Here is a 26,643-nt window from a genome sequence, read left to right as displayed (position 1 = left end):
ACTACACAGTCATGATGAAGTATAGTAGCAACCATACTTAGGTAAAAACTGCTGTTTGAATTTTAACACTGCTATTCCGGCTGTTGCACTCACTTACTTAAACAATAGGGTAGTTACCTGCCGGTGGACCAGAACCACAGATTGATTCCCATTGACTCAGTAGCTCCAGGAGTTGAAACTGCAGATAACCTTTAGAGATTAACTTTGCTCAGGTCTTTTTCTATACTATCTGCTACCACAAGATAGGTTCACATTCCAATGTCAAGCAGGATGTGGCTGGGAACCACCCTGCGGACTGTTCCCAACCTTTAGAATTTAGAATTTAGAACAAAGGGAAATTCTTGTGGTCTAGACCTTTAAAAGGACTGCCTACATCTGGAACAGCGAGGTCATGAGTGTGGACTCCACCTATGTGTGGTGCTCTCACGGCCATCCTGGCCAGTTCAATAAATCCTTGCCTGCTTTTCTTAATCAATTAGCAGCCTCCAGTGGTCTTATTTTTGATTCTAGGGTTCGACCCCACAACAATAGGAAAAAATGAAATACTGTCATTTGCAAAATCATGGATGAACCTTGAGAATATTATGCTCAGTGAAATAAGTCAGTCAGAACAAGTATATGGGTCAGAAGAACCATATGATTTCTCTCATGTGGGATATAAAACTGAAACTTGTGGACACAAACAGCAGTGTGGTGGTTGCCAGAGGGAAGGGTGTTGGGGAGAAGGAGGTCTTAATGTATGGTGACAGGAGATTTTACTTTGGGCGGTGGCACATGGTGCAATATACTTAAAACCTTTATGTTCATGTTGACCAATTTCCATTCATTTTTAGAGAGTGGAAGGAAAGGGGAAAGGCACATGGATTGGTTGCCTCCCGCACCAACTAGGGCCCTACTAACCTTTCACGAACGTGTCTATTTGCATCTTAATATATATTTTTTAATTCTTTGTAATTTGATAACCATTTACATCCCTTCCACAAGGCACTTTCTATCTTATCAAAGAGAGTACTCTTATGGCTCATGTATGTGTACACTAAGGGTGTATAAGAAAATAACTTGTGAAGGTCAAGAACAACCTCATTTTTCTTATCTCCTGGCCTAGTGCCTAGTGCACATGTGTCAAACACAAGGCCCACGGGCCAAATCCGTCCCGCCAGGCCCAACGACAGTTTATGACTGTTCAGTAAACCATTCGGCCCGCGATTTAGGCTGGATTTTAGATTTTGGCCCCTTCTCTGATTGAGTTCGACACCCCTAGCCTAGTGCATGTCATTCACTCGCTCAAGGAACATCTATTGAGTTCGCACAATGGACCAGTACCTGAGATAGGTTCTGCGGGCATTCATGACGTTCACTGAACTGAGCACCCTTCGTTTCAGATATCCTTTTATTGTACCAGCGGGTCGCCTTCACCATCCTTGCCCCGCGTTTTACATTTCCAGATTGAGGCTTCCTCATTTCTAGGGTGCACTAATCCGGAAGTAAAAGCGCTGAGCGTTTAGCCTTTAAATGTATTGACGACTATGGATACAGGTCCTTCCCTTAGCCCTGTTAATAATTCCTTAAAATGCATCCACAAGTCATACTCTGGAGGACTTCGAACGGGGAGGGTAACATCGAGGGCAGCCTGGTGATGCAGGGACTTTTCACCGAAGTCTGAAGGGCACCCGCACGGTGAATTTCCCTGCAGGGACACCAGTGCAATAAATATGCAAATCTGGCCGCACAGGCTCCCTCGGGTGCCCGGGAACGCCCGCGGCCACACCTCAGTTCTCCGGATCAACGTACTCAGAGGGGCGGGGCTCGCCTCCCGCGCGCGGAAACGGAGAGCAGCCCCGCCCCCGCCCTAGCCACGCCCACTCTCGGCGCGCGCGCCCGGAGCCCCGCCCACCCGGCTGAAAGGGCCGCCGGCGCCGCGGCGCAGCGTCCTGCCTTCGGATTCGGGCCGGCGCCGCCCGTGACCGGCGCCGCGCGCGGAGGACGCCATGCGCGCGCGCCCGGGCCAGTGACAGCCTCCGGGATGGACGGCGGCTCCGTCTCGGGAGAGGGGCCGAAGCGCCCGCCGGACCGCCGGCGGTTTCTGCTCTTCTTACTCGCCAGCCGCTGCGGAAGCCCGGGCGGCGTCCCGGCGCGTCGCTGCCTGTCCGCGCTCGCCCAGGGTCTGGAGGCACTGGGCCCCGGCGCCCCCGCGGCCCGCGCCGCGTCACGTGCCTCGGCGCTGTGCCTCCTGGTGCAGGTGCCGGTCCCGCGCCGGGCCGCCGCCGCCCCGCGCCGGCCGCCGGGAGAGCGGGAGCGCGCGCGCCTGGGGCCCTCGGCTCCCCCCGCCGGGCGCTGCTGCGCGTGGAGGTGCCAGCCCGGCCTCGTCCCGGGCGTCGCCTGCGCCGCGGGCCCCCTGCACCAGTGCCAGGGCCGAGTGCCCGCCCTCGCTGCCACCCGGAGAGGTAGGCTCGGGCGGTGGGAGGAGAGGGGGCTCGCCCCGTGCGGCTGGGACGGTGGGGCGGGGAGGGGCTTTGGTTTTGACCTCCCGGGGAGGCCAAGGGAGCCAGAGGTCGGGCCACTTGAGGTCACCAGGCTCCTAGGGAGGTCTGTCTGGCCCCGCCCTTCTTCTGGTCCTCGGTATCCTGCTGAGAAGTTCTGAATTACTCGGAATGCTTGCCCTAGGGTTTGGGCGCAAAATTGAAACGGGATGCGGAGAGGTGGTGCGTGCCCGGGCAGTGAGTTTGTGCACGCCCCTGTCCAGAGCTACCACGTGGGCGCTAGCGTACAGGCTGCTGTTTGGCCAGCAACTCTGATGAAGGGTGTGCGGAAGGCTTGCACGTTTGAGAAGCAGAACTCTGGGAATTGAAGGGACTGTTTTACAATTTAAGTTTAAATTCGAATGGGTTCCTTGTTTCCTTCAGTTAAGCACTAGCTCCTATTCTATGCCGCCTGGTACTTTCCTAGATACTTGGGATCTATCAGTCAACAAAATGCCTTCCTTCTGTTAACGTAAAAAAAAAACAAAAAACATTGAAACCTGTAAAGAATCTTTGTGAGTTCATTTGAGCCAAACTGTTGACATATGCCAGGAAGCAGTTGAGATAATGCTTCAGAGAATGGGGGGCTACATCTGTATTTATACATTACAATCAATGGAAAAGGACATAGGTGGGTTACATGAAATCCATTGGTGATAGACTAGAGAAGTGGGAGAAAGCAAAGCAGGGTAAAAAGTAAAATGATAGACACTTACTCAAGTGGGTTCAGGAACAATTAACATAACAATGAAGGAATTTGTAGTATCTGTCCTGGAGTCCAGGCACTTTAGGTTGTGACTCAGGGGGGTCCAGAAAAAGGGAAGTTACAAGTTACCCAGATATTTCAAGAGTATGTTTTATAGATGAAAAAAGACAGGCTCAGCTAAGATAAAGGCTGGTGTTGTCAGTGAAGATACCAGCCTAGGATGTAACTACCCACCATAACTGCTTTTAGTTAAAGTTTAATTTCAAACCATCCTCTGTGGTTACTTAGGTCTCTTGAGTTTGCAGATCGCCATGCAGGCCTTCCCTGAACTTGTTAGGTTAGCATGTCCACACTTCTTGGAGCTTAATTCTAGCAGAGGAGATGATACACACATATGTTTAAATAGATATAGATATAATTTTGTATACATATACAATTTACATATGCACATAGGATATTTATATGTACATAATGGATAAATACTAAAGGAAAAATAGAGGTGGTAAGGGTTAGGAACTGAGATGGGCCTCCAGTTATGAATTTAATAGCATCATCAGAATAGGTTTCATTGAGAAGGTGGCTAAATGCTTGAAGGGGATGAGAGCAGTCACTGTCCTACGTGAGATTAAGGCAATCTAAACAGGTTCAATTTACTAGGTAGCAAATTGTTGATTAAAAATGTCATCATTTTAGGTAATGCTAATTAGCAAACTTGGCCAAAATATCACTTTGGGAGACTATACTTTTCAGTAACCACTCTGGTAGCTCCCACACCCACCTTGCCCAGTAGAAACGCCCAGTAAATGTTGGCTGCATCTAAAATTTAAGAATACCTTTGGCTGGGGAAGAAACTGATAGAGCAACAAAGTGAACCAAGCTTGACATATGGTGGTTGGCAAATGAGTAGTGAATGAACTCTGTCAGTGTCCTGCAGTAATTTTGAGTTAGAGATGGCTTTTAACTTTATTTCTGTGCTTTGCCTGTGGGTCTCTTTTTTGACAAGCTGGAAACGTGATTTATTTTCCTCTAAAAACTCAAGATTATGGGGCAAAGGAGAGAGTGTTCTTTCTCATCAGTTTTCTGACAAGCAAGGTAGTAATGTTGTTTTAGTCTCAGATTATGTCATTCTTCACAGTGTGGATGGATTCATAAATACTATGGGGAAACACAGCCAAGACAGTTAAGGAATCATGTGTGCCCATTGCCCATGAGTAAATGAGAGTTTTGTTCCTTTGTCTTCAGCCAAATGGTTTGTTTGGTGCCAAAGGTTCTAAGTAGGGCTACTTAGGATATCACAGGTAGGAAATTTGTACTTGGTTCCCTCCTCTGGTCAAGGGTAACTGGGCTTCTTTTGTGTGTTTTTTATTATCCTTTTGATATACTGAAGGTCCCCCAAAGGAGAATTTCAAATTACACTTTAAAATAGCTCAGTTTACTTGCTTCCTGGTTATAAGTAGGAATTTATAGTTCTTAGGCCCTGTTTTGTTATCACAATAAAAGAGGAAAAGTGAGTCAGAGGTGTTGTGTTCTGGATGTCTGAGTATTGCTGTTACCATTTGACAGAAAGCAAACTGGCATTCACTTTCTATCAGCAGGGGCTGGACGGCCAACTGGGAAGTGGCCAGCCCTTTTCTCCACTTCTCAGATGACAATATTTGTTTGAAATAAGCTTGCAACTGAAATAAATTCCCAATACTTTTTTTGGGGGGGAAATTGGCAGTATCTAAGTTGGAATTGGCTCTTGCTTAGAAAATAATAATTTTGTTTTGTTTGGGGGGGGGCAGATTATTTTGTTATTAGAAACAAGGAAATCAAGAGTAGACTAATCCTGTCACTCTTCATAAGCCAGCTGCTACACTCCAGTGTTTTCAAGCTCCCTAACCCATTAAAGTCATGAACAGTTCTATGATGGATGGGGTAGCCTGTAGAGAGCCCCTGGAGAGGTGCATTCATTCATTCATTCATTCACCCACCCAATGTTTTTAGAGCTAGGTCTGTTTTGTGTCAGCAGACATTTGGGTTCTCTTCTCATGAGACCAATTTTTGTCCCAGGACTGGAGATTAAGAATGAAAAAAGAGACATTCACTTATGTGAAAAAGAGAGACCATAGGCAAAGAGCAACACTTGCTCCTGTGATTTTTGTGAGCATATAATCTGATGTGCCTCCTTTAGCAAGGTATCTGTCACCTAATAATTAGTGACAACCTTATTATTTTTGCCAGTGTTACTCTGTCTCTGAGCAGGCTCCCAAGCCCTGCCCCCACATGTGGTGGACACTCAGCTATGTGCATAGACATCATGATTCTGCCCCCTAATCGTAAGTGGCTGGGCCCAGCAGGGCTTCTCAGAGGTCAAAAGGCTAGCTGTGCCCACTAACTGGCAGTGTGACCTTGGGCAAGAGTCTCAACCTCCCTGAGTCTTATATTTCTTATATGGAAAATGAGGTCATAATAGACAGATATCCCCCATAGGATTGAGCTGAGGATCAAATGAGTTACTGCACAAACAGCATTTATCGTAGCACATTGTGGGGCACTTGGTAAGTACCTTTAGATATTAACTATTTGTGTTACTACTGACCCATGTGACTACAAGTTATTTGAGTGCCTATTGTATACAAAGTATTGTCCTTAGTGCTACAGGTACGTAGTGAACAAAACCAGGCACACCCTGACCTTGCAGAGCTTAGATTTAGGAGGAGAAGGCAAACAAAAAAACAAGTAACTATAATATCCAGCAGGGAGCAGTGCAGTGTAGAGCATTAAAGCAGGGTGGGGTCTGTGACTAAGAAAAGGGGTAACATTGTCGAGCTGTTCACTGAATGTTTTGGGTTCTCCTTCCCGACCTCTGTGACTTGATTTGGCCAATAAAATATGAGTAGAAGGGGTAGGTGCCATTTCTGAGTGTACCTGCAGAGGCACGGTGTGACTCTCCACCTCCCTTTATAAATAGAAAAAAAGGGAACAAAAAAGAGGTACTCATCTATATAAAAAGGGAAGACAATAGGTTAAGAGGAGAAAAGAGTTGATCTCAAATTTTTCTCATGAACCAGATCTTAGAAATCATACAATTGAATTTTTGTTTTTAATAATTATCGTTGTCCTGCAGTATGGAAGGCCCTCTGTTAGATGCTAACAATACAAAATGACTAAGATTGGCTGCTCTTGGGTTGTGGACTCACAGTTGATACAGATATGGAAGTAATATAACAAGTGCTATGATAGAGCCATCTGTACTGAGCTGAGAACACAGATAAGGGAGCAATAAAGGCTGCTCCCTGACCTGGGTGGGGTTGGCAGAGAGAACTGTACACTGTATAATCATAACCAGGACATAATGAAGACTTGGGAAGTTGTCAAATTAAATGAAGGGGGTAAAGAAGGTGTTCAAAATTTACCAGTTGAGGAAGGGCACCAAACCACACTTCAGGATTGGATACCAAAGTATGAAAGAAAGTTCAGGAAACAGAATAGCTTAGGTGGCTAGCAGAAAGCTGAAAAGGTAAGTGTGTGGCACAGGCTTTGTGTGCTTTGCTAAGGACTTTAGAGTATAGTCTGGCTAGTGATCCTTTGAATCTAAGGGTCCCTTTTAACCATTAAACACAGATAGACAATTGTTGCATTTTATATTTTGTCAGTCTGCAAACTGTGTGCTACAGAGTGATGATTGACTCTTGATCTTACTTGATGCTGACTATGACCACAGCAATCACGCTCTTCCAAGTCTCCAGTAAGTTGGGAACCACTGTTCTAGGCTTACAGAGAAGAATCAGATCCGTGGGGTCCTGTCCATGTCATCATTTTGCTTACTTTGCAGTGTCTGTTAGAGTGTGTAAGGCTGAGAATAGGAGTTGATTAGCTGAAGTATCTTTCTGGTCATTTAGGAGATCTACTGAGAAAACTTTGAACTTTGAGTTAGTAGATGACTGTTCTCTCTTCTACCATTCTTCTACAACACCTGGCATCATTGAAAAGTAAGAACAAATATGTAGCAAGAATTACTTATCTGTGTTTATTACATTTAAATGGAGGATTTTTATTTTATGTTGTCCATCTCTTTTTTTTCTTTCGTTTGCTATCACAATGTCTTTTTTAGTTTGATTATAATAGTAAGGAGCTATTACATTTAAATGTCCTCTTTGGCAAAATTACAAATTGACACTGCAGTTGTTCCATTAAAAAAAACAAACAAACAAACAAACAAACAAAAAACTATTATTGTGGTTCATGAAATACAAAAGCCAGGAAGCCATTACTATGCCACCTCCTTCAAATGAGTACTTTGAAATAAGTATACAAAACAGGTTGGATCTGTGGTTATGTGTACAGAAATTCATAAAAATGGTAATATACAAATTGTTAGAATTCATCTCTCCAAAAATGGGCTTTTGCAAAGACATCACAGGGAAAGAAAATGACAGACCAATGTCTCTTGTAAATAAGGATTAAAAAAAAAAAAAATACTAACAGACCAAATCTGGCAATACATAGCAGGAGTATACACCATGACCAGATGGGATTTTGCCCCATTAGTACCAAGTTCATTTAGTATCTGAAAATCAATTTATGTAATGCACCTTATTAACCAAATAAAGGAGAGAAACCACATGACCATTTCAAAATACAAAGAAAAGGAATTTGAAAAAATTTAGCACCCCTTCATGATTTAAAAAAAAAAAAAAAAAAAAAAAAAAAAAAGACCACTTGACAAATTAGGACTAGGAGGGAACTGCCTCACCTGATAAAGGGTGGCTGTGAAAAACCCATGGCTAGCCTACTTAATGGGGAAAGACAATGCTTCCCCTCTAAGGTCAGGAGCAAGAATGTCTGCTCTCATCATTCCATTTAACACAGTACTAGAATTTCTAACCAGGGCAGTTAGGCAAGAAAATGTAAAAGCGTTCAGATTGTAAAGGAAGAAGTAAATCACAGGTGACGATCTTGTACATAGAAAACTCTAAGGAATTCACTAAAAAACTATTGGAGCTAATAAGTTCAGCAAGATACAAGCTCAATATATTTTTAAAATATACAAAAATCAGTTTTATTTCTACACACTAAAAAGGAACTATCTGAAAAATCTAAAAAAGAATTCCCTTTATAGTAGCATCAGAAAGAATAAAACAGTGCTAAATTTAATAAAAGAACATAAAATTTGTACTCTGAAACCTATATAACATTATTAAAGAAATTAAAGACATAAATAAATGGAAAAACATTCCATGTGCGTGGATTGGAAGACTTTAATATTGTTAAGATGGCAGTATTCCCCCAAATTTATCTACAGATTTAACACAATTTCTATCCAAAGTTTCAGGTGCCTTCTTTGCAGAAATTGAAAATCTGACCCTAAAATTCATATGGAAATGCAAGGGACTCAGAATAGACAAAAGCAGTCTTGAAAAAGAACAGAGTTAGAGGATTCACTTCCTGATATTGAAACTTACTGCACAGTAATCAAGAAAATGTGGCACTGGTATAAGAACAGACATACTAGTATAGACCAGTGGGATAAAATGGAAGACCCAAAAATAAGCCCTCACATTATTGTCCATTGATTTTTTATTACCAGAGTCACAGGACAATTTAAGGGAGAACATAGTGCTGGGACAAGTGGACACCCACATTGTTCAAAAGAATGAAGTTGAACTTCCATCTTACAACATATACAAATATTAACACAAATGGATCAAAGACCTAAATGTAAGAGCTAAAATTGTAAAATAATTGGAAGGAAACATAGATGTAAATCTTTGTGTACTTGAATTAACCAATAGTTTCTTAGATATGACACCAAAAGCACAAGGAACAAAAAGAAAAAATATAAATTGGGCTTCATTCAAATAAAAAACTTTTGTGCTTCAAGAAGCACTACAAAGAAAGTGAAAGACAACTCACAGAATGGGAGAGAATGTATGAAATCATATATATATATATATATATATATATATATATATATATACACACACACACACATATAACATGGAACATGTATCTAAAATGTATAAAGAACTCTTACAACTCAGCAATAAAAAAGATAACCCAATTTTTTTAATAGGCAAAAGATCTGAATAGAAATTTCTCCAAAGAAGATATACAAGTGTCCAATAAGCACATTGAAATATGCTCAACATCATTAGCCATTAGGGAAATGCAAATCAAAACTACAATGAGATACCACATTACACCCGCTAAGATGACTATAATAAAATAGATAGTATCAAGTTTTGAAGATGTGTAGAAATTGGAACCCTCATACATGGCAGTTGGGAATGTGAAAAGGTGCAGCCACTTTGGAAAACAGTTTGGCATAACCTTAGAAGGTTTAACATAAAGTTACTGTATGGTGTAGCAGCTCCACTCCTAAATATGTACCCAAGAGAACTGAAAACATGTTTACACAAAAACTTACATACCAGTGTTCATAGCATCAACATTCGAAATAGCCAAGAAGAAACAACTCAAATGTCCTTCAACTAATGAATAGGTTAAATAAAATTGATATATTTATACAATGGAATAGTATTTGACAATAAAAAGAAACATGGTACTGACACATACTACAAGGTGAATAAACTTTGAAAACGCCATGCTAGATGAAAGAAACCAGTATAGAATATCACATATCTTATGATTCTGTTCATATGCAGTATCCAGAGGAGGCAAATCCACGGAGACAGAAAGTAAATCAGTGTTTGCCTGGGAGTGAGAGTGTTGCGAGTTTGGGTATAGGGCTTCTTTTGGGGATGATGACAGTGCTTTAAAGTTGATTGTGGGGATGCTTGCACAACTTTGATTCTATATATATAAAAGCCTAAGTGACTGTCATGACCAAACAATTGGTTGACTAGTCACTATGACCACCGGGGGGGATTTTCTCAATGAAGGAGCTGCCCCCGGTGGTCAGTGTGCTCCCACAGTCAACCTCCCACAGCGGGCCAACCTCCCACGGCCATTCTCCCATGTCCGGCTGGTCCAGATCGGGACTGGGCAAGATGGCCCCAATCGCAGGCCAGGCTGGGGGACCCCACCCATGCACGAATTCGTGCACTGGGTCTCTATTATATAATAAAAACAATCAAATTGTGTACTTGAAATGGGTGAGTTGTATAGTAGTATGTGAATTATAGCTCAGTAAAACTCTCGTGAAAAAACAAACAGGCTTTTGAGGTATGACTGATTTTTTTCACATTGCTGAGTTGCTTTTGTTTACCATTATGTCTGTTTTTTAAACTTTATTGTCCTTTCTGTTCTAGAGCTAAGCCTTTCTGCTGGGTGCCTACAGTTGGAGCACAAACGCGGAGATTTCACCTCCTCTGGGAGTAGGAAGCTCTACTTTGACACTCATGCCTTAGTGTGTTTACTCGAAGAAAATGGTAATCCTCTTTCTTTGGTCACTCAGTGCCATAGAAGAACACAATAAATTATGACTTCTCTTACGGTTTCATCTTATTTCTTTTTGACTTTTAAATCTACAAGTAATCTTTTGGTCAGTCTCCATTTCTTAAGTTCTCATTTTCTGTTGAAGGACATTTTTGCTTCATCAGTACAATAGAAATTTTCTCACACAGTCTGCCCAAGTGAAGCGTATTCTTTTAACATCACTCCAGAAGTACAGCATTAAAGATAAAAAGTTGGACACAAGTCAGCAAAACTCAGGAGTGGTTCTTATGATGACTATCTGAAGCACAAAAGTGTTATTTTATTAATGCATCTTATGTGCTTTTACAATTTTTATGAAATTAAAATGTTGCTGAGCAGTAACACATTGTATCCTTTAAAAAAAAATATTCCACCTAACATTTTCCCTTACTGCTCTTGCATTCATTAATGTAAATGATTGCTCTGAATTTTGTTAAAAGTGCACTTAATATATAGATAACATTCTTTTTTTTTTTTTAATATATTTTATTGATTTTATACAGAGAGGAAGGGAGAGAGATAGAGAGTTAGAAACATCGATGAGAGAGAGTCATTGATCAGCTGCCTCTTGCACACCCCCTACTGGGGATGTGCCCGCAACCAAGGTACATGCCCTTGACCGGAATCGAACCTGGGACCCTTCAGTCCCCAAGCCGACGCTCTATCCATTGAGCCAAACCAGTCCCGGCAAGATAACATTCTTATATTTAATCTTATCAAGACAAATACACCAATACTGTGACACATATATTCTCAAAATCAAAAACTCATATATCATAGGTTATGCCTTGGAAATAAATATATGTGCTTTTACTTTATTGTATAGTTATTTACCCAACTGTGAATGATTGAATGTGAAAAGCTGCCCTCTGTAGATTCCCAGGTCAAGGTGATGGAATGAATTATGTTCCTCTGGACAGTTAGAAGCTCTGATGGCATGAGCATAATAAGAATTCCAAAGAACCTTTTTAAAAAATAAATGTTTAAAGTGATTTTAGAGACAGATGGAAACATCTATGAGAGAGAAACATTGATCAGCTGCTTCCTGCATGCCCCTACCAGGGATCAAGCCCACAACCCGGGCATGTGCCCTGAACCTGTGATCTCTTGGTGCGTAGGCTCAACCATTGAGCCACACCAGCTAGGCTCCAAAGAACCTTTTACTTTTTTTTTTTTTTTCTATTTTTTTCCAAAGAGCCTTTTAAATATTAAATGAAATAATGTACTTAAGTGTACTCTGGAAAAAATGTCAAATGCTGTATAATAATTTTGGCAACCATTTTCTTCTCAAACTTGAAATAATAGGCCATTTTCACTGGAAACTTCTTTCATTGGCCAAAAAGAAAAGTGGAAGAGGACCATCTAAAATTATCTTGATGAACAGCAGTATTCCTAGTTTTTTTCTTATTCTTTTTTGGGGGCTTTGTGTTTGTATTCAAAGTAACCAATGGTAAAAAGAGATATTAGAGACAATGGGGACATTTCAGTATCCACTAGGTAGTATTTGATGGCATTAAGGGAGCACTGGTGATTTTGTTACGTGGAACAATGGAAGGTAGCTGCAGTGGACTCCAGATGGCCACCTTTCTATCCTCTCAATGAGAGGTGGGGTTTATTGCCCCTCTCCCTCTTTCAAAATTTGTTTATTTAGACAGAAATTGCATAGGTTAAAAATATGATGTTTTGGAGTATGTCCTTTCTGCTTTTCTTGGTTTCAAACCGTGGCCCATGAAAATTTGCATATTTCAAGATCAGCGACGGGAAGGCCCCACTGAAGTGTGTGTAGGGTATGACCATGCTGAGATCAGTGGTGGGTGTGTAAGTTGTCTCGGTTAGGGTGAGGCCAGGAAGAACTCTTCAAGGAATATTCCCTCCTTTATCCTTTTTTTCTTCAGTTATGTCTCCCGGTTAACAAAACTTGCTTTGTCTATACTAATCCGGATGTGTCTTATTCTCTCATTCCTACAAAAAATAATTTGCATCTGATAGCTCAGCAGGTTTCCAGGCTTCTGCTTTTCCTTATTCCCTTTCACCTTCCACAGGTGCTTGTTAAATTTTAAGGCTTTGGAATTTATTTGCTTTTTATTATCACTGAAAGTCTTTTCCAGTCTCTATTTTTATTTTCTTTATAATTGCCAAATCTCATTATGTTAGATTCCACATGTGAGAGCGATCACATGATACTGTCTTTTTCTGAACTGACTTATTTCACTTAGCACAATACTGTCTCTCCATGCTGTTGCAAATTATAAGAGTTCTTTCTTTTTTACACCAGCATAGTATTCCATTCCAGATATACCACAGTTTTTAATACACTCACATGCTGATGGGCACTTAGGCTATTTCCAAATCTTAGCTATTGTAAATTGTGCTCCTGTGAACATGGGAATACATATATTCTTTCTGATTGGTGTTTCTCATTTCTTGGGATATATTCCTAGAAGTGGGATTACTGGGTCAAGTGAGAATCCTATTTTTAATTTTTCGAGGAAACTCCATACTGTTTCCCACAATGGATGCACCAGTCTGTGAATGAGGGTTCCTTTTTCTCCACATCCTCACCAGCACATGTAGTTTGTTGATTTGTTGATGATAGCCATTCTGACAAGATGTGAGGTGATACCTCATTGTCATTTTTATTTTCATCTCTCTGATGATCAGTAACTTTGAGCATGTTTTCATATGTCCCTTGACCATCTGTATGTTCTCTTTGGAGAAGTATCTATTTAGGTCCTTTGCCCATTTTTTAGGATTAAAAATAAATAAAATATATTTTTTTATTTATTTCAGAGAGGAAGGGAGAAGGAGAGAGAAATAGAAACATCAGTGATGGGAATCATTGATCAGCTGCCTCCTGCACACCCCCTCATGGGCATTGAGCACTCAACCCTGGCATGTGCCCTGACTGGGAATCAAACCGTGACATCTTGGTTCATAGGTCAATGCTTAACCACTGAGGCACACACCACCTGGGCTGTGCCTTGTTGTTGTTTTTTTATTATGATCCTATGCTTAATCTCATCCATATTATATCAACTATAACTTTATTCAAACAAATGTGCCATTAATTAATGATGAGAATCAGTAGAGCGCTAGCCAATTTGGCTCAGTGGATAGAGCGTCACCCAGGCCAAAGGGTCCCAGGTTTGATTCCTGACAAGGACATGTTACCTCAGTTGCAGGCTCCTCCCCGGTCCAGGCCCTAGTCTGGTGCATGCAAGAGGCAACCAATCAATGTGTTTCTTTCATATCGATATTTCTGCCTTTTTCTCCCTCTTCCACTCTATCTAAAATCAATGGAAAAATATCCTCAGGTGAGGAGTAAAAAAAAAAAAAAAAAGAATCAATAGATTCTTCTGAAATTCTTATAGATGGACATATTTAATAGGAAGAATTACTTTCCAGGGACTTAGTTTTAAACATCATATTAGCATTTCCAATGTAAGATATAAATTACTATCTAAAGTTATTAAAAACAGTAATACTGCTGAGTCAAATCTTTATATAATTCAATTCAGCATCATTTCTTAAGTATCAAAGTATATATTTTCCAGTGTGGGCCCATCACTAGTGACTGAAGAGAACTGTGGAGAAAAAAATGAAATAATTTATTTTAACATTATCTTTGAACATTTAATTAACAGCAAAATTATAATTTCCATAGTCAATAATTTGATTTATGCTAGATATAAAACAAATGAGCTTTTCTACCTAAGTAAATTATTTTTGCTAAATATACATTTTAAAATCAAGGAAGTCACGTCCCTTGAAGAAAATAAAAATTAATCTAGAATTTTTGTTAAATCACAAAAGTGGTAAATTGTATCTATAATATTGAGTCTTTCTTTTTTTTATTTGACCTTGCATGACAGGTATCCCCTATGTTGTTAGACATTTTCTGAAAATATGGTGTTTGACAGTGCAGATGGGCGTTAGAGAGCAGGTAGCCCCACTGCCCAGTTCACACGAGGAAACCCTCAGACGTGTCATACTTGTCCAGATGACAGACACGTACGTAGCAGCCTGTGACTGTAGTCTCCTCATTCGCCTACCTCATCCTCTTTCCAGCTGCTTCTCAAGTTCAGACATTTGCTCCGTGTGTAACTTTTTGTTGTCTCCCTTTCTATGAAGGCTTTCCTTTGACAGCTAGAGTCTCCTGAGTGTGATTGTCTTTGTGTATTTGCTTAGGGTTTACTACTCAACAAGCAGAAATCATTGTATCTGCATTGGTGAAGATCACGGAGGCCAACATGGGTATCGTCTACAAAGACATGGTCACCAAGATGCAACAGGTTAGCTTTGTCAGGGCACTTTTGCAAATTTGAAATCTAAAAGGAAGATGTCACTTATAATAAATATTTTTGGATAATGTCCTATTGAAAAGCGTGTAGTTAATTTTTATCGTAATTGAGAGGCTAATTATTGCAGGGCATAAAAAGTATTTACTCAAAACTATTTAGTAAACTCTTGTAGAATCAAATCATTATGCTAGAAATTCACTTTGCTTGAGAAGTCTCTGTTTGAAAACTGTTTCAGTTCGCCATCTTATATAATAAAAGCCTAATATGCTAAATGTTTGGTCGTCTGGTCTTCTGTTTAACCAATCAAAGCATAATATGCTAATGATAATGCTCAACCACTCGTTATGATGTGCACTGACCACCAGGGGGCAGATGTTCTGACCCGTAGCTTAGCTTGCTGCTGGGGTCTGGCCGATCAGGACTGAGCGACACAGGCCAGACATGCCTTGGAACCCTCCCGCGGTCCTTCCTTGGCTGGTCAACATCCCGGGTCCCTCGCCGGCCCCAATTATGCATTAGTGGAGTCCCTTGGCCTGGCCTGCACCCTCTTACAATCCAGGACCCTTGGGGATGTCGGAGAGTCGGTTTCAGCCCCACGGTGGAACAACCAGTTGTGATGACACCCACTGACCACCAGGGGGAAGACACTCAATGTAGGAGGGAGCACCACTCAGCCAGAAGCCAGGCTCACGTGAGGAGTGGGCCTAAGTTATCATTTGGACATCCCCCAAGGCCTCTTGGACTGCAAGAGGGCACAGGCCAACCTGAGAGACCTCCCCCTGAGTGCATGAATTTCGTGCACCGGGCCACTAGTGCTTTAATAAATGGAGATGTGGCCAAAATTATAGCAGTGTGTTTTTGAGCCAGTGGTCCTCAGACTGCCACCCTTTTAACTGTAATCCACTTGATGATACTGGACTTGAGTTTTTATTCTTTTTCTTTTCTCATTTTGGAAGAGAGAAACTTCTTTCCTTGTGTCCATATTCATCTTGTTTCTCATTAAGGTGATACCAGGTAGAAACAATAGGAAGTGGACTTTCTAGACTACATTAAGTTATTTGTTTGTTTGTTTTTCCTTTTCCTAGGAGGTCACTCTTCAGCAAATAATGTCTCAGATTTCTAACGTGAAAAAAGATATGATTATTTTGGAGAAGAGTGAATTTTCAGCCCTCAGAGCAGAAAATGAGGTAAACCTAAACAGCCACTTACCTTTATAAAATGCTTCATATTCAGACATAGAGATATAATGTACATAAACAGAAGTGCACAAGTAAGAGTATAACTTAATGAATCATCACAAAGTGTGCAGTATCAGTCAGAGTAGAGCATTACCAGCACCCCAGAGGTGGCCACGAGTCACCATTGACTAGTTTTGCCCATTCTAGAACTTGAACTGATGGGATCTTCAGTGTGTCTTGCAGCAGTAGGTCATTCTTTTTCATTGTCTGTGGTATTGGGAATATGCCACATTTTACTATGATTCATATTAGAATTATTTTCAGTGTTTGGTTATTATGAATAAATGCAGCTATAAAATAGCCCTTAGTTTCTTAAAGTGTGTCATGGGATCAGCGTTTAAATAAATGCTGTCTACATCTTCCTTGTGTTAGTCCTATTGGAATCCCATAAAGGAAGCTCATTTATTACCAGTTTGTTAGTCTTGCAAGAAACCTTCTAGCAAAGATGCTTTCTTTTCCTAGAAAATGATAAAGTTTGAAACTCTCAGAATTACTCTTCACATAAGCTGTTTGAGGGCATTTAGTTAAAAAAAAAAAAATGTAAAGTATGTATTCAATAAAGCAAGGTCTCTGAAGGCAAATGTGTATGTTAAAAAAATTGCACCTTCCTGGCATGATAAGTAATCACTTCTCCGATGGAGACTTTTCAGCCATCGTTGTATTCTGAATGTAGTCGCTTTGCATTGAATGAGGGAAGACCTTGTGCATAAGTACATATTCTAATATTAGTTTATTACCAAGTTTTCTTTTCCTTCTAACCTTCTAAACATATCATTGATTTGTTTCTTTTTAATGTGTTTTTAGAAAATAAAACTTGAACTACATCAGTTAAAACAACAAATAATGGTAAGATCCTCATTCCTATTTGCTTGCTTGTTTATAATTACCTAAGCTTAATAATAAATATAATGTCAGAAATACTTTGTATGTTCTTAAAAACTTAATTCTATGTTAAATGTTTGTGTGATATGCCTCATAGGTACACATTGAAAGATATAGCTAAAAGCACAGCCAGTGAATAAATTACAGATGTGTGTAACAAGATTCATTAAGAAAATTGTGTTCTAGAAGGAATTAAGTCCTTTTTAAATAAGAAATTCTCTAAAGTAGCCAAGTGGAACCCTTATATTCTCTTTGAAGGGTTCTCACATATCTTTAGAGAATTACATGTGATTTTAAAAGGATTAACACTGTGCCAGTTTGATTTTTTTAAATGGCAAGGACATTGATGTGAAAGAAGAAAATATTTTTATGAGTGTCATAAAGAAGGCTGTATTTAAATAAGAATGTAATATTTTACTTCTATGAATCCATCTCTGCTTTCCAAAGTTGTCCAAGAAACAGCTTTAATCATAAATCCCACAGGATATTATCTTGGGAAGTTTGAGATGAAAAAACAACAGTGACTCACTCTTAAACATAAAAGGGAATTATTTCTGTATATAACTGGAAAGTCCCGAGGCAGGGCTGACTCCAGATGTGGGTTGGCCAGAGTCTCCCCAATCACTGGTTCCAGCTCTGTGAGCCCCTGGGCTGACCCCTTACCTAGAAGAGTGGACGTAGCGTCCACAGGCTTCACACACTCGGTGGGTTTGAATTTCTTACTTTGGATTTTTTTCTTTCTTTGTTTGCCCTCCTACTAGGATGAAGTGGTCAAGGTCCGAACAGAGTCCAAATTAGACTTCAATCTAGAAAAGAGCAGAGTAAAAGAATTGGTATGTTCCCTTATTAAAAATAGAGTATGAATTACATTCTTTGCAGGATGGAATGCTTGGTCAAGTCTAGGTTTATATACAGTTCGCAAGTACTATTAAATATTTACCTATATGTCATTATTATGACACAGGTTTTTTATTTATTTTAATTATATTTTTTATTAGGACTTAAATTTGATGCTTTCATAAGTAACATTAAAATTAAAATGTTGCCCTGGCCGATGTGGCTTACTCAGTTGGTTGGAGCATCGTCCCCTACACATAAGAGGTGGTGATTTGACTCCTGGTCAGGGCACATACCTAGGTTGCAGGTTTGATCCCTGGTCAGGGAGCATATGGGAGGCAACCAGTCAATGTTTCTTTCTTTCTTCCTTCCTCTCTCTAAAAAACAAAACAACCACACACACACACACACACACACACACAAAAAAAAAAAAAAAAAAAAAAAAAACTTTAAAATTAAAATATTGGTCAAATAAGTTTGAATCCTTTTTGTTTCAGAGATACTAAATTATCACTTAGATATTAAGAAATTAACCTCAATCTTGACTTGGTAGTAAATGATACTAATACTAAATTTTATACCATAATTCAAGATTTAAAGAATATTTCTCTCGTCTTTTTCTTAGAGAAATTGTAATGACTTTACTGTATTATTTTGAAATGCAAGTTCTAAATGAGTAAGTTATGTTAAATTGAAACTTTTAATTAGGAAAGTTAGTGCTGCACATTTGTTACCAAAAAGATAAAATAAGAAAACTGGAAATATAGCTCTGTTGCCCTCGCTTTTTCAAAGATAATACATATAAATACGACATTTTTTCCCTCAGAGCTTTCGCAGTAATCTTTTCTAACTGAGGTGTAATTGACATATATTAGTTTTGGGTGTACAACATAATGATTTGATATTTGTATATATTGCAAAATGATCAACACAGTAAGTCTAGTTAATATCCATCACCATATTACATAGTTAAGAAATTTTTTCTTGTTATAAGAACTTTTCAGATTTGCTCTCATTAGCAACTTTCTAATATACAGCACAGTATTATTAACTCCAGTTGCCATGTGGTATATTACATCCCCAGGACTCATCTTTTAACTGCAAATTTATACCTTTTGACTCCACCCATTTTGCTCATCCTCCATCCCTCGCCTCTGGCTACCATTAATCTGTTCTCAGTATCTCTGAGCTCCCCGGGTTTTCTTTGTTTTTCAGATTCCCCATGTGAGGTTATACAGTATTTGTTTCTCTGTCTGACTTAGTTCACTTAGCATAATGCTCCCAAGGTTCATCCATGTTGTTGCAATAGCAATATTTTCTTCTTTTTTAAGACAGAATATTTCCTTCGAGATACATACTATATACCTCAAATTTTCTTTATCCATTCACCTATCAGTGGGCTTTTAGATTGCTTCCGTACCTTGGTATTGTAAATGCTACTATGAACATGGGGGCAATAAGTTGTATATTTTAATCTTTATGTGTTGGGTTACCTCTGATTTTTAACCCATCTTTCTTCTTATTCAGTCTTTATTTGGATTTAATAACATTCAGGAGATACCTTTTTTATTCTTGACATAATGAGAAAAAGCATATAAAAACAATTTTCACTAACATAGAGTTGGATACACATGCAGAAACCGATTACTCACAATTGTTCGTTGTATTCTAATTTTTCACAGTTTGCTTTCAACTAAAATATGTTACACTGATAAATGAAACTAACATTGAAACACAAACAAGTATTTCACCATATTTTGGAACTGGATATGGATTCAATAGTTAAGCTAAACTTTGTTATACCAAATAATTATTATTCTGTTCCTGTTACCTGTCTTTCTAGTCTTTTTTTTTTTTTAATATATTTTATTGATTTTTTTACAGAGAGGAAGGGAAAGGGATAGAGAGTTAGAAACATTGATGAGAGAGAACCATCGGTCAGCTACCTCCTGCACACCCCGCACTGGGGATGTGCCCGCAACCAAGGTACATGCCCCTGACCGGAACCGAACCCGGGACCCTTCAGTCCACAGGCCGACGCTCTACCCACTGAGCCAAACCGGCTTCGGCTTTGTCTTTCTAGTCTTAAAATGTTTTTCAACCATGAGGATTAAATCACTTAGTAACACTAAAATATTTAGTGATCGCTAGCATATGACTGTATCTGGAAGAGGAGAAACTCTTTTGGCTATCTTTGTCTTATGGTTTGTGTACTTAACAAATTTTCTGAGTTCACTTGTTAAAAATTTTATTTGTTTGTTTATTTGTTTTAGAATGAGGGGAGAAACATAGATTTGTTGTTCCATTTATTTATGCCTGCATTGATTGATTCTGTGAACACCCTTACTGGGGATCACACCCGCAACCTTGGCATATGGGGACAGTGCTCTAACCAACTGGTCTACCCGGCCAGGACTGAGTTCACTTGCTTTAAGAAGATGCCTGTTGTTAACCAACCTGGGAAGAAATATACCTAGAAGATTGGGAAATATGGGATGTGAGCCTCGATTAAAGCCTGTGAGTTTATATGATTTACTGACCTAGCTGAGAAGTTGTTCTTGGTAATCCTAAACTTAGAGTACTCTGAAGTGCAGGACAATAACGTAATATAATGCAGCTAGTATGTATTTAACATGCATTGATGAAGATGAGTTATTTGACCCTCTCATTCCCTTGTTTAATAAAGTTGTAATATTGTGCCAATAACATTAACTGGGGTGATATTTACAGCCAGTTTCAAACGTAGTTTGGCAAGTAAACTGTTTTGGGATACAAAAAGATGGGACTTATTTGAAAAATCATGGCAATATCAAGATATGTAGGCTTTTCTTTTCTCTTGTGGCTGAATCAATATTGACTTACTGAAGGCCAGAATTTGAAGGTATGAAGAAAATCCAGTTCCCCCTGCCTTCTGGTGGTGGTCAGATGCATAGCTTTCTCCTGGTCTGAAGCCCTGGCATTTAAAGACAGATAAGCATTCTTTGGTACTACGATTAGTCCTTAGTTTAGGGTTTGGGTGCTTTTTCTCTTCATCTTCTTCTTCCTTCTTTTATTTATTTTTTTATTTTTATTTACAAGCAATGCTATTATAGTCCCAGGGGCAATTTTTATTGGAATTATTCCCCACTTTTTCAACTCTCTCCTGTCAAAGCCAAAAAGCGTATGACTCCGTCTAAATTGGTCCCTAGAGTGCCGGTATGGGAGTGGGAGGGACCTAGAGACACCACAGCTAAGAAATGAAAAGAGAAAAACAGAGAGAAAGGTGAAGACTAACAAAAGGCAGTCCAGATACAGGAGTGATGAGTGAATATAAATAAGAAACCTCAAAAAATAGATCTAAAGGAAAGAAAGGGTCACGTAGGCTTCTTTCTGCTGGAAGCAGTTTCTAGTGTCACATATTCTTGGAAGTAGTGAGACCAGAATATCTGAGACACTAGTGGAGGAGGAGAGAGAGAAAAGAAAGCAGAATCTGACCTATGTGATATGTTTGTTTCAGTATTCATTAAATGAGAGGAAGCTGCTGGAAATGAGGACAGAAATGGTGGCATTGGTAAGAAATGAGACCGACTTTTCTTGGTCATTTTATTCATCTCTGCTTTATCCTGTGCATGGTTACTGCTCTTTGTAGTGAAGTGTTATAGGAAACTTATGTGCAGGTTTAGTATCATAGGATTTTTTTTTAATTGTGGTAAAATACACAAAAACAGTACCATTTTAACCATTTAAAAATATATATATATAAAAAAATCAATAATAGATATATATATATATATATATATATATATATATATATTATTGATTTTTTACAGAGAGGAAGGGAGAGGGATAGAGAGTTAGAACCATCGATGAAAGAGAAACATCGATCTGCTGAGCTGCCTCCTGCACACTCCCTACTCGGTATGTGCCCGCAACCAAGGTATACATGCTCTTGACCAGAATCGAACATGGGTCCCTTGAGTCCACAGTCCGATGCTCTATTTACTGAGCCAAATTGGTTAGAGCCATTAAGTACGTTCACATTATTATGCAACCATCACTACCATCCATAAACAGAACTCTTTTCATCTTGAAAAACTGAAATTCTCCCCAATAAACAATAACTGCCCTCCAGTCCCTGACTACCACTATCTACTTTCTGTTTATGAATTTGACTAATGTAGGTACCTCATATAAGTGGGATTATATGGTATTTGTCCTTTTGTGACCGGCTTGTTTTCATTTAGCATAATTTCCTTTAGCTTCATCCATATTGTAGCATGTGTCAGAATGTCCTTTTTACAGGTGAACAGCAATTAGGTGGATACACCACATTTGATTATCCTGTCTCTGGACAGTTGGGTTGCTTCCTCTGGTGGCTGTTGTGAATGATGTCGCTATGAACATGGGGATGCAAATATCTGCTGGGGGTCCCTGTTTTCAATTTTTTTTTTAGCATATACCTGGAAGTGGAGTATCGTAGGATTTTTTTGCACTTAACCAAATACTTGATTATCATAATAAAAGTTTAAATCTCAGTGATTTAAGAATAATAAGGAATGAATCTTTAAATTATATTTTTAATTTATGGCATGTGTTTACTTCTTTTCCATCCTATATTACTTGGGACCTCTGAAACCCACAGGAGACTTCCATGAGAGAATATTGGAATATTCCTCTGGAGACTTCCCTGAGAGAATATTGGAATATTCCTCTGGAATACTTTTTTGTTCATCCAGGCTCTTGTTTTTTTATTTGTTACCTGAATTGTTAGCCATAGGGACTATTTACCTGCCCTAGAATTTTTAGTAAAGCATTGATGCATTAGTGAAGTATGACAACCCTTTTATAACATCAGCCAAACTCACCGTCCTTTGGGGGTAATTATGTATCTAGTTTGACTGTTATATTTGAAAGAGAAAAAGCACAAATAGGCCTTTGGAATAGCCACGCCTCATAATAATAAAACACTTGGTATTTGAACTGTAAAAGAAGAAAACTTTAAAAAATGTGAATAGAAGCAGTGTCAAAGTAAGCACTGTTGCTTTTAAATTATCCAAGATTCTTGTCATTTTTTAAAAAATATATTTTATTGATTTTTTACAGAGAGGAACGGAGAGGGATAGAGAGCTAGAAACGTTGATGAGAGAGAAACATCGGCCAGCTGCCTCTTGCACACCCCCCACCGGGGATGTGCCCGCAACCAAGGTACATGCCCCTGACCAGAATCGAACCTGGGACCTTTCAGTTCGCAGACCGACGCTCTACCACTGAGCCAAACTGGTTTTGGTGATTTTTGTCATTTTTTTAAAGCATTTTTGTATGCTTTTCATTAAGGGGAACTCAGAAGTGTGGAACATATTTATTGCCATTAAGAACAAACTGGCTTCATAATGTTAACATTACTTTTAACAAAAGCTTTTTTACATAGATTATCACACTGGATTCTCTAAATAGCCTGTGTAGAGGCAGAACTAATGGTATTTTTTTTTCCTTTTTTCAAACAGAAAGAAACAGGCCTAAGTATATTAAAGGCCCTGACCAATGCAAAATAGCATGAGGATAGTAGAACTAAGACTAAAACCCAAGTCTCCTTAATCTTACCCCAGTTCCCCTTGACTGCACGTTGGTGGGCAGGAACTCTCAGGACTGACAGCAGACAGTATATCTCAAGTGGTATAATGCTGCGAATCTCTTTGTTTTAAAAGCATGCCCAGCAAGACCGGGCCGTCACCCAGACAGACAGGAAGATAGACACTGAGGTTGCTGGCCTCAAAACCATGCTCGAGTCGCACAAGCTTGATAATATCAAATATTTAGCAGGTAAGCTGTTTTATATCTAGGTAATTGAAACAAGCTGAAAGTAAAATAAATAAATTTTATAAAATAAGTTGGGTAGATATTGCATTTCATTGATTCTAACACATACTTTTTCATATTTTAATATCTTTGAATTTGGTAAGATTCTTATAATTTCCAATAGAAAGTATCATATAATTGGCAATTTTTTCTTAGAAGTAAATAAAATGATGTACTTTACAATCAATGGAATCTTGAATCTAATAAGATACTATCATTGAATTACAGTTATTTAAAAAAATTTTTAAGTGGAATTCAAGACAGAAAAATGGACAGAGAACGAAAAACTTTTAAGTTGTGATCTTTCTGCTTCTATTGGTGACCTTCCTCACAAGGAGTTATTTGCAATTTTTGAGACAAAACAGGGAATAAAGCTTCATGTACAAAAAAATTAGTATTTTAACTCAAATTTAGTATGTTGGGTTCATCAATATTTTAAAGTTACAGCCAAAACCGGTTTGGCTCAGTGGATAGAGCGTCAGCCTGCGGACTGAAAGGTCCCAGGTTCGATTCCTGTCAAGGGCATGTACCTTGGTTTCGGGCACATCCCCAGTAGGGGGTATGCAAGAGGCAGCTGATCGATGATTCTCTCTTCCTCTCTGTAAAAAAATCAATAAAATATATATATTTTTAAAATATTTTAAAGTTACATGGTATTAAGTAGTGACATTTTGCTTATAAACTAAGTCTGTATCCCTTCCAGTACATCTACATATGCTGTGACCACAGATTTTGTGATTCTTAACTCTTATTGAAAGTTTTCTTGATTATTGGATACATTTGTACTTGGAAGAAGATGATTTCAAGGTGTGAGGTTTATTTTTTTTTTATGGGCAGGTGTCTCGTGGAATGTGGCACATCAGTGAAGAAGTTTCTTAGTCTGTTTTTCCCCCTTGTTAAATAGGTGGAAATGTTTTCTTAATAAAGAGTTGTTCCCTCAAGTCACTATTAAAATAACTAATACTGTGCTTAATTCTTTTTCTTACAGGGTCTGTATTTACATGCCTAACAGTAGCTCTGGGATTTTATCGCCTGTGGATATAATAAAGTGTATATTTAAATAAATATTGTTTTGCCTTGAGAATACCAGATTGTTGTGCTCTCCTACCGTTCAACTTTTAATGCCGATTTTTACTTAAAGCATATTACTTATTTTATGCAAATTATGGACCTATAACCAAGGCAAAGAAGTCAGGAATTTCATAATTGCTCCTTTACTCGTTTCTGTTTGGCTGACTTTATAATGCTGAGTGGCGGTGGACAAAACACGGAAGACTCCACTCAGCTGGATCGGTGAACTCCGCCTAACCTGTGGGACATAGCAACAGTAAATATTTGTGTAACTACCACTGTAAATCTTTTGTCACACGGAGGACTTGGGCGTCCGTTTAAAAGGCATAAAATATTTAATCAATATATTCCCCGGCTTTACTGAGTGCGGAAGAACCACTGAAAGTAAACCAAGAGCACCTTCTCCACTTCACCTGCCCTGACCTCAGCATCAGCATCCCTAATGAAACAGCTGTGCTTTCCATCCAAATGAGGGTTTTTTCTTTCAATTTCCACTTCCATTGTCTCGGTAACTTACTGGTAAGGTATTTTTATGTGCCTTCTGACTAGAAAATCTTGTGAGGTGTTGTAATTGTAATGGGACTCTTGTACTTGTGGATGTCTCTCCCTCCCTCTCTCTCACTGGGCCCTTCTTCCCCTCCCTCCTGATTGGAGAGCTGTGGTCACCCCACTGTGCCTGCCTGGATAACCTGCTGATCCTCAGCGTGGATGTCTACTTCAGTTTGTGGAATGGGGTCTGCTTCCTTCTCGTCTTCTGCCTTTTGTACAAGGGAGGCAGACTGTGGCAGCATCTGGATATTTAGAGAGTGTATGCACTTTTAGGAATAACCCATTACAAGCTCAGATCATAGGCTTTCAAAATTAGAAAACTGTCATGCTGGATATCATCTGAATTTAGGTTGATTTCTTTGGTTATTAAAAATATTCTCATATCTACCTTACCTCTATATTTAAAATAAATAAATTCCTAGATACAATGGGTTATTTTGAGAAAGCACCTTCTCATAGGCATCTTATTGGAATGACTGGCAGGTAGGAGAAAATGAGCATTTTAGAACAGATGACATTGGTAGGCCCTTTGCTGACCTCCACAGGTGGACGTACATAATCTGGTACAGTGGAGAAACCACGTTGAGCCCACCTGATCAAACTGGTAGAATGAATACCCACTATCACTGTACCAACCAGACTGGTAAAAAAAATAAGTCACTTATTGCCCTGTGGATGGTATTTCTAAACTTCAGAAAGTGTAAGCCGTTGCCTTTTTTAAAAATTTGTGTAGCACAAAGATTCTGAATTCCAAATAAGTCTGAAAATCAATCAAGTACTTTTGTATTTCAAAATGAATAACAACTTAATCTTTTCAACTTGATTTAGAACAATCTTAACTGCTTCATAAAATATTGGGTCGGCAACTAAGTAATTGCGGATTTCACACATATGGCTTCAGTTGAATTTTTAGGTTTGCAGACGTAGTACAAATGTAAAACACATTTTGTTATTTGATAGTTGGCTATTCAGCTGTTAATCAGTAAAAAAAGTTTTTTGATCTGTTTTGTAGTTTTCGTTTGGCGTTCGTTGAAAAATGGAAAATCAAAAGGAACATTTTCGTCATATTTTGCTTTTTTATTTCCGCAAAGGGAAAAACGCATCGCAAGCTCATAAAAAGTTATGTGCTATTTATGGTGACGAAGCCTTAAAAGAACGGCAGTGTCAAAATTGGTTTGCCAAATTTCGTTCTGGTGATTTTTCACTCAAAGATGAAAAACGCTCTGGTCGTCCAGTTGAAGTTGATGACGCCCTAATCAAAGCAATAATCAATTCGGACTGTC

General features: G+C 39.1%; 1 protein-coding gene across 9 annotated transcripts; it reads left to right on the top strand.

The window, feature by feature from the left end:
• Positions 1-1,882: 1,882 nt before the first annotated feature.
• MCUR1 (mitochondrial calcium uniporter regulator 1) lies at positions 1,883-24,801 on the top strand. 9 transcript variants are annotated; one of them, XR_006742134.1, is made up of 9 exons: positions 1,886-2,444; positions 10,482-10,601; positions 14,836-14,939; positions 16,034-16,135; positions 16,991-17,032; positions 17,830-17,901; positions 20,773-20,889; positions 21,402-21,455; positions 24,729-24,801. XR_006742134.1 is itself a non-coding variant. In XM_036444870.1 (9 exons), the coding sequence occupies exons 1-9, from the start codon at positions 2,024-2,026 to the stop codon at positions 24,782-24,784; spliced, it is 1,086 nt and encodes a 361-aa protein (XP_036300763.1). In that variant the 5' UTR covers positions 1,887-2,023; the 3' UTR covers positions 24,785-24,801. The 9 variants fall into 9 exon arrangements, 8 of the variants coding, with proteins under 8 accessions (XP_036300769.1, XP_036300770.1, XP_036300766.1 ...); XM_036444870.1 differs by lacking the exon at positions 20,773-20,889 and adding an exon at positions 23,590-23,704 and having other exon boundaries at positions 1,887-2,444; XM_036444873.2 differs by lacking the exons at positions 16,034-16,135; positions 20,773-20,889 and adding an exon at positions 23,590-23,704 and having other exon boundaries at positions 1,885-2,444.
• Positions 24,802-26,643: the final 1,842 nt, after the last annotated feature.

Source organism: Pipistrellus kuhlii, unplaced genomic scaffold (assembly GCF_014108245.1).
Source record: "Pipistrellus kuhlii isolate mPipKuh1 unplaced genomic scaffold, mPipKuh1.p scaffold_m20_p_2, whole genome shotgun sequence".
Classification (NCBI taxonomy): Eukaryota; Metazoa; Chordata; class Mammalia; order Chiroptera; family Vespertilionidae; genus Pipistrellus; species Pipistrellus kuhlii.
Note: the sequence above shows the minus strand (reverse complement) of the source record. Positions and strands in the feature narration are given on the sequence as shown.

Bases quoted from the DNA above. Each gene is read 5' to 3' on its own strand.
- MCUR1 (XM_036444870.1), top strand. From the start codon at position 2,024: ATGGACGGCGGCTCCGTCTCGGGAGAGGGGCCGAAGCGCCCGCCGGAC. The intron at 2,445-10,481 runs GTAGGCTCGGGC...TTTCTGTTCTAG, and splicing joins CCTCGCTGCCACCCGGAGAG to AGCTAAGCCTTTCTGCTGGG. The intron at 16,136-16,990 runs GTAAACCTAAAC...ATGTGTTTTTAG, and splicing joins CCCTCAGAGCAGAAAATGAG to AAAATAAAACTTGAACTACA.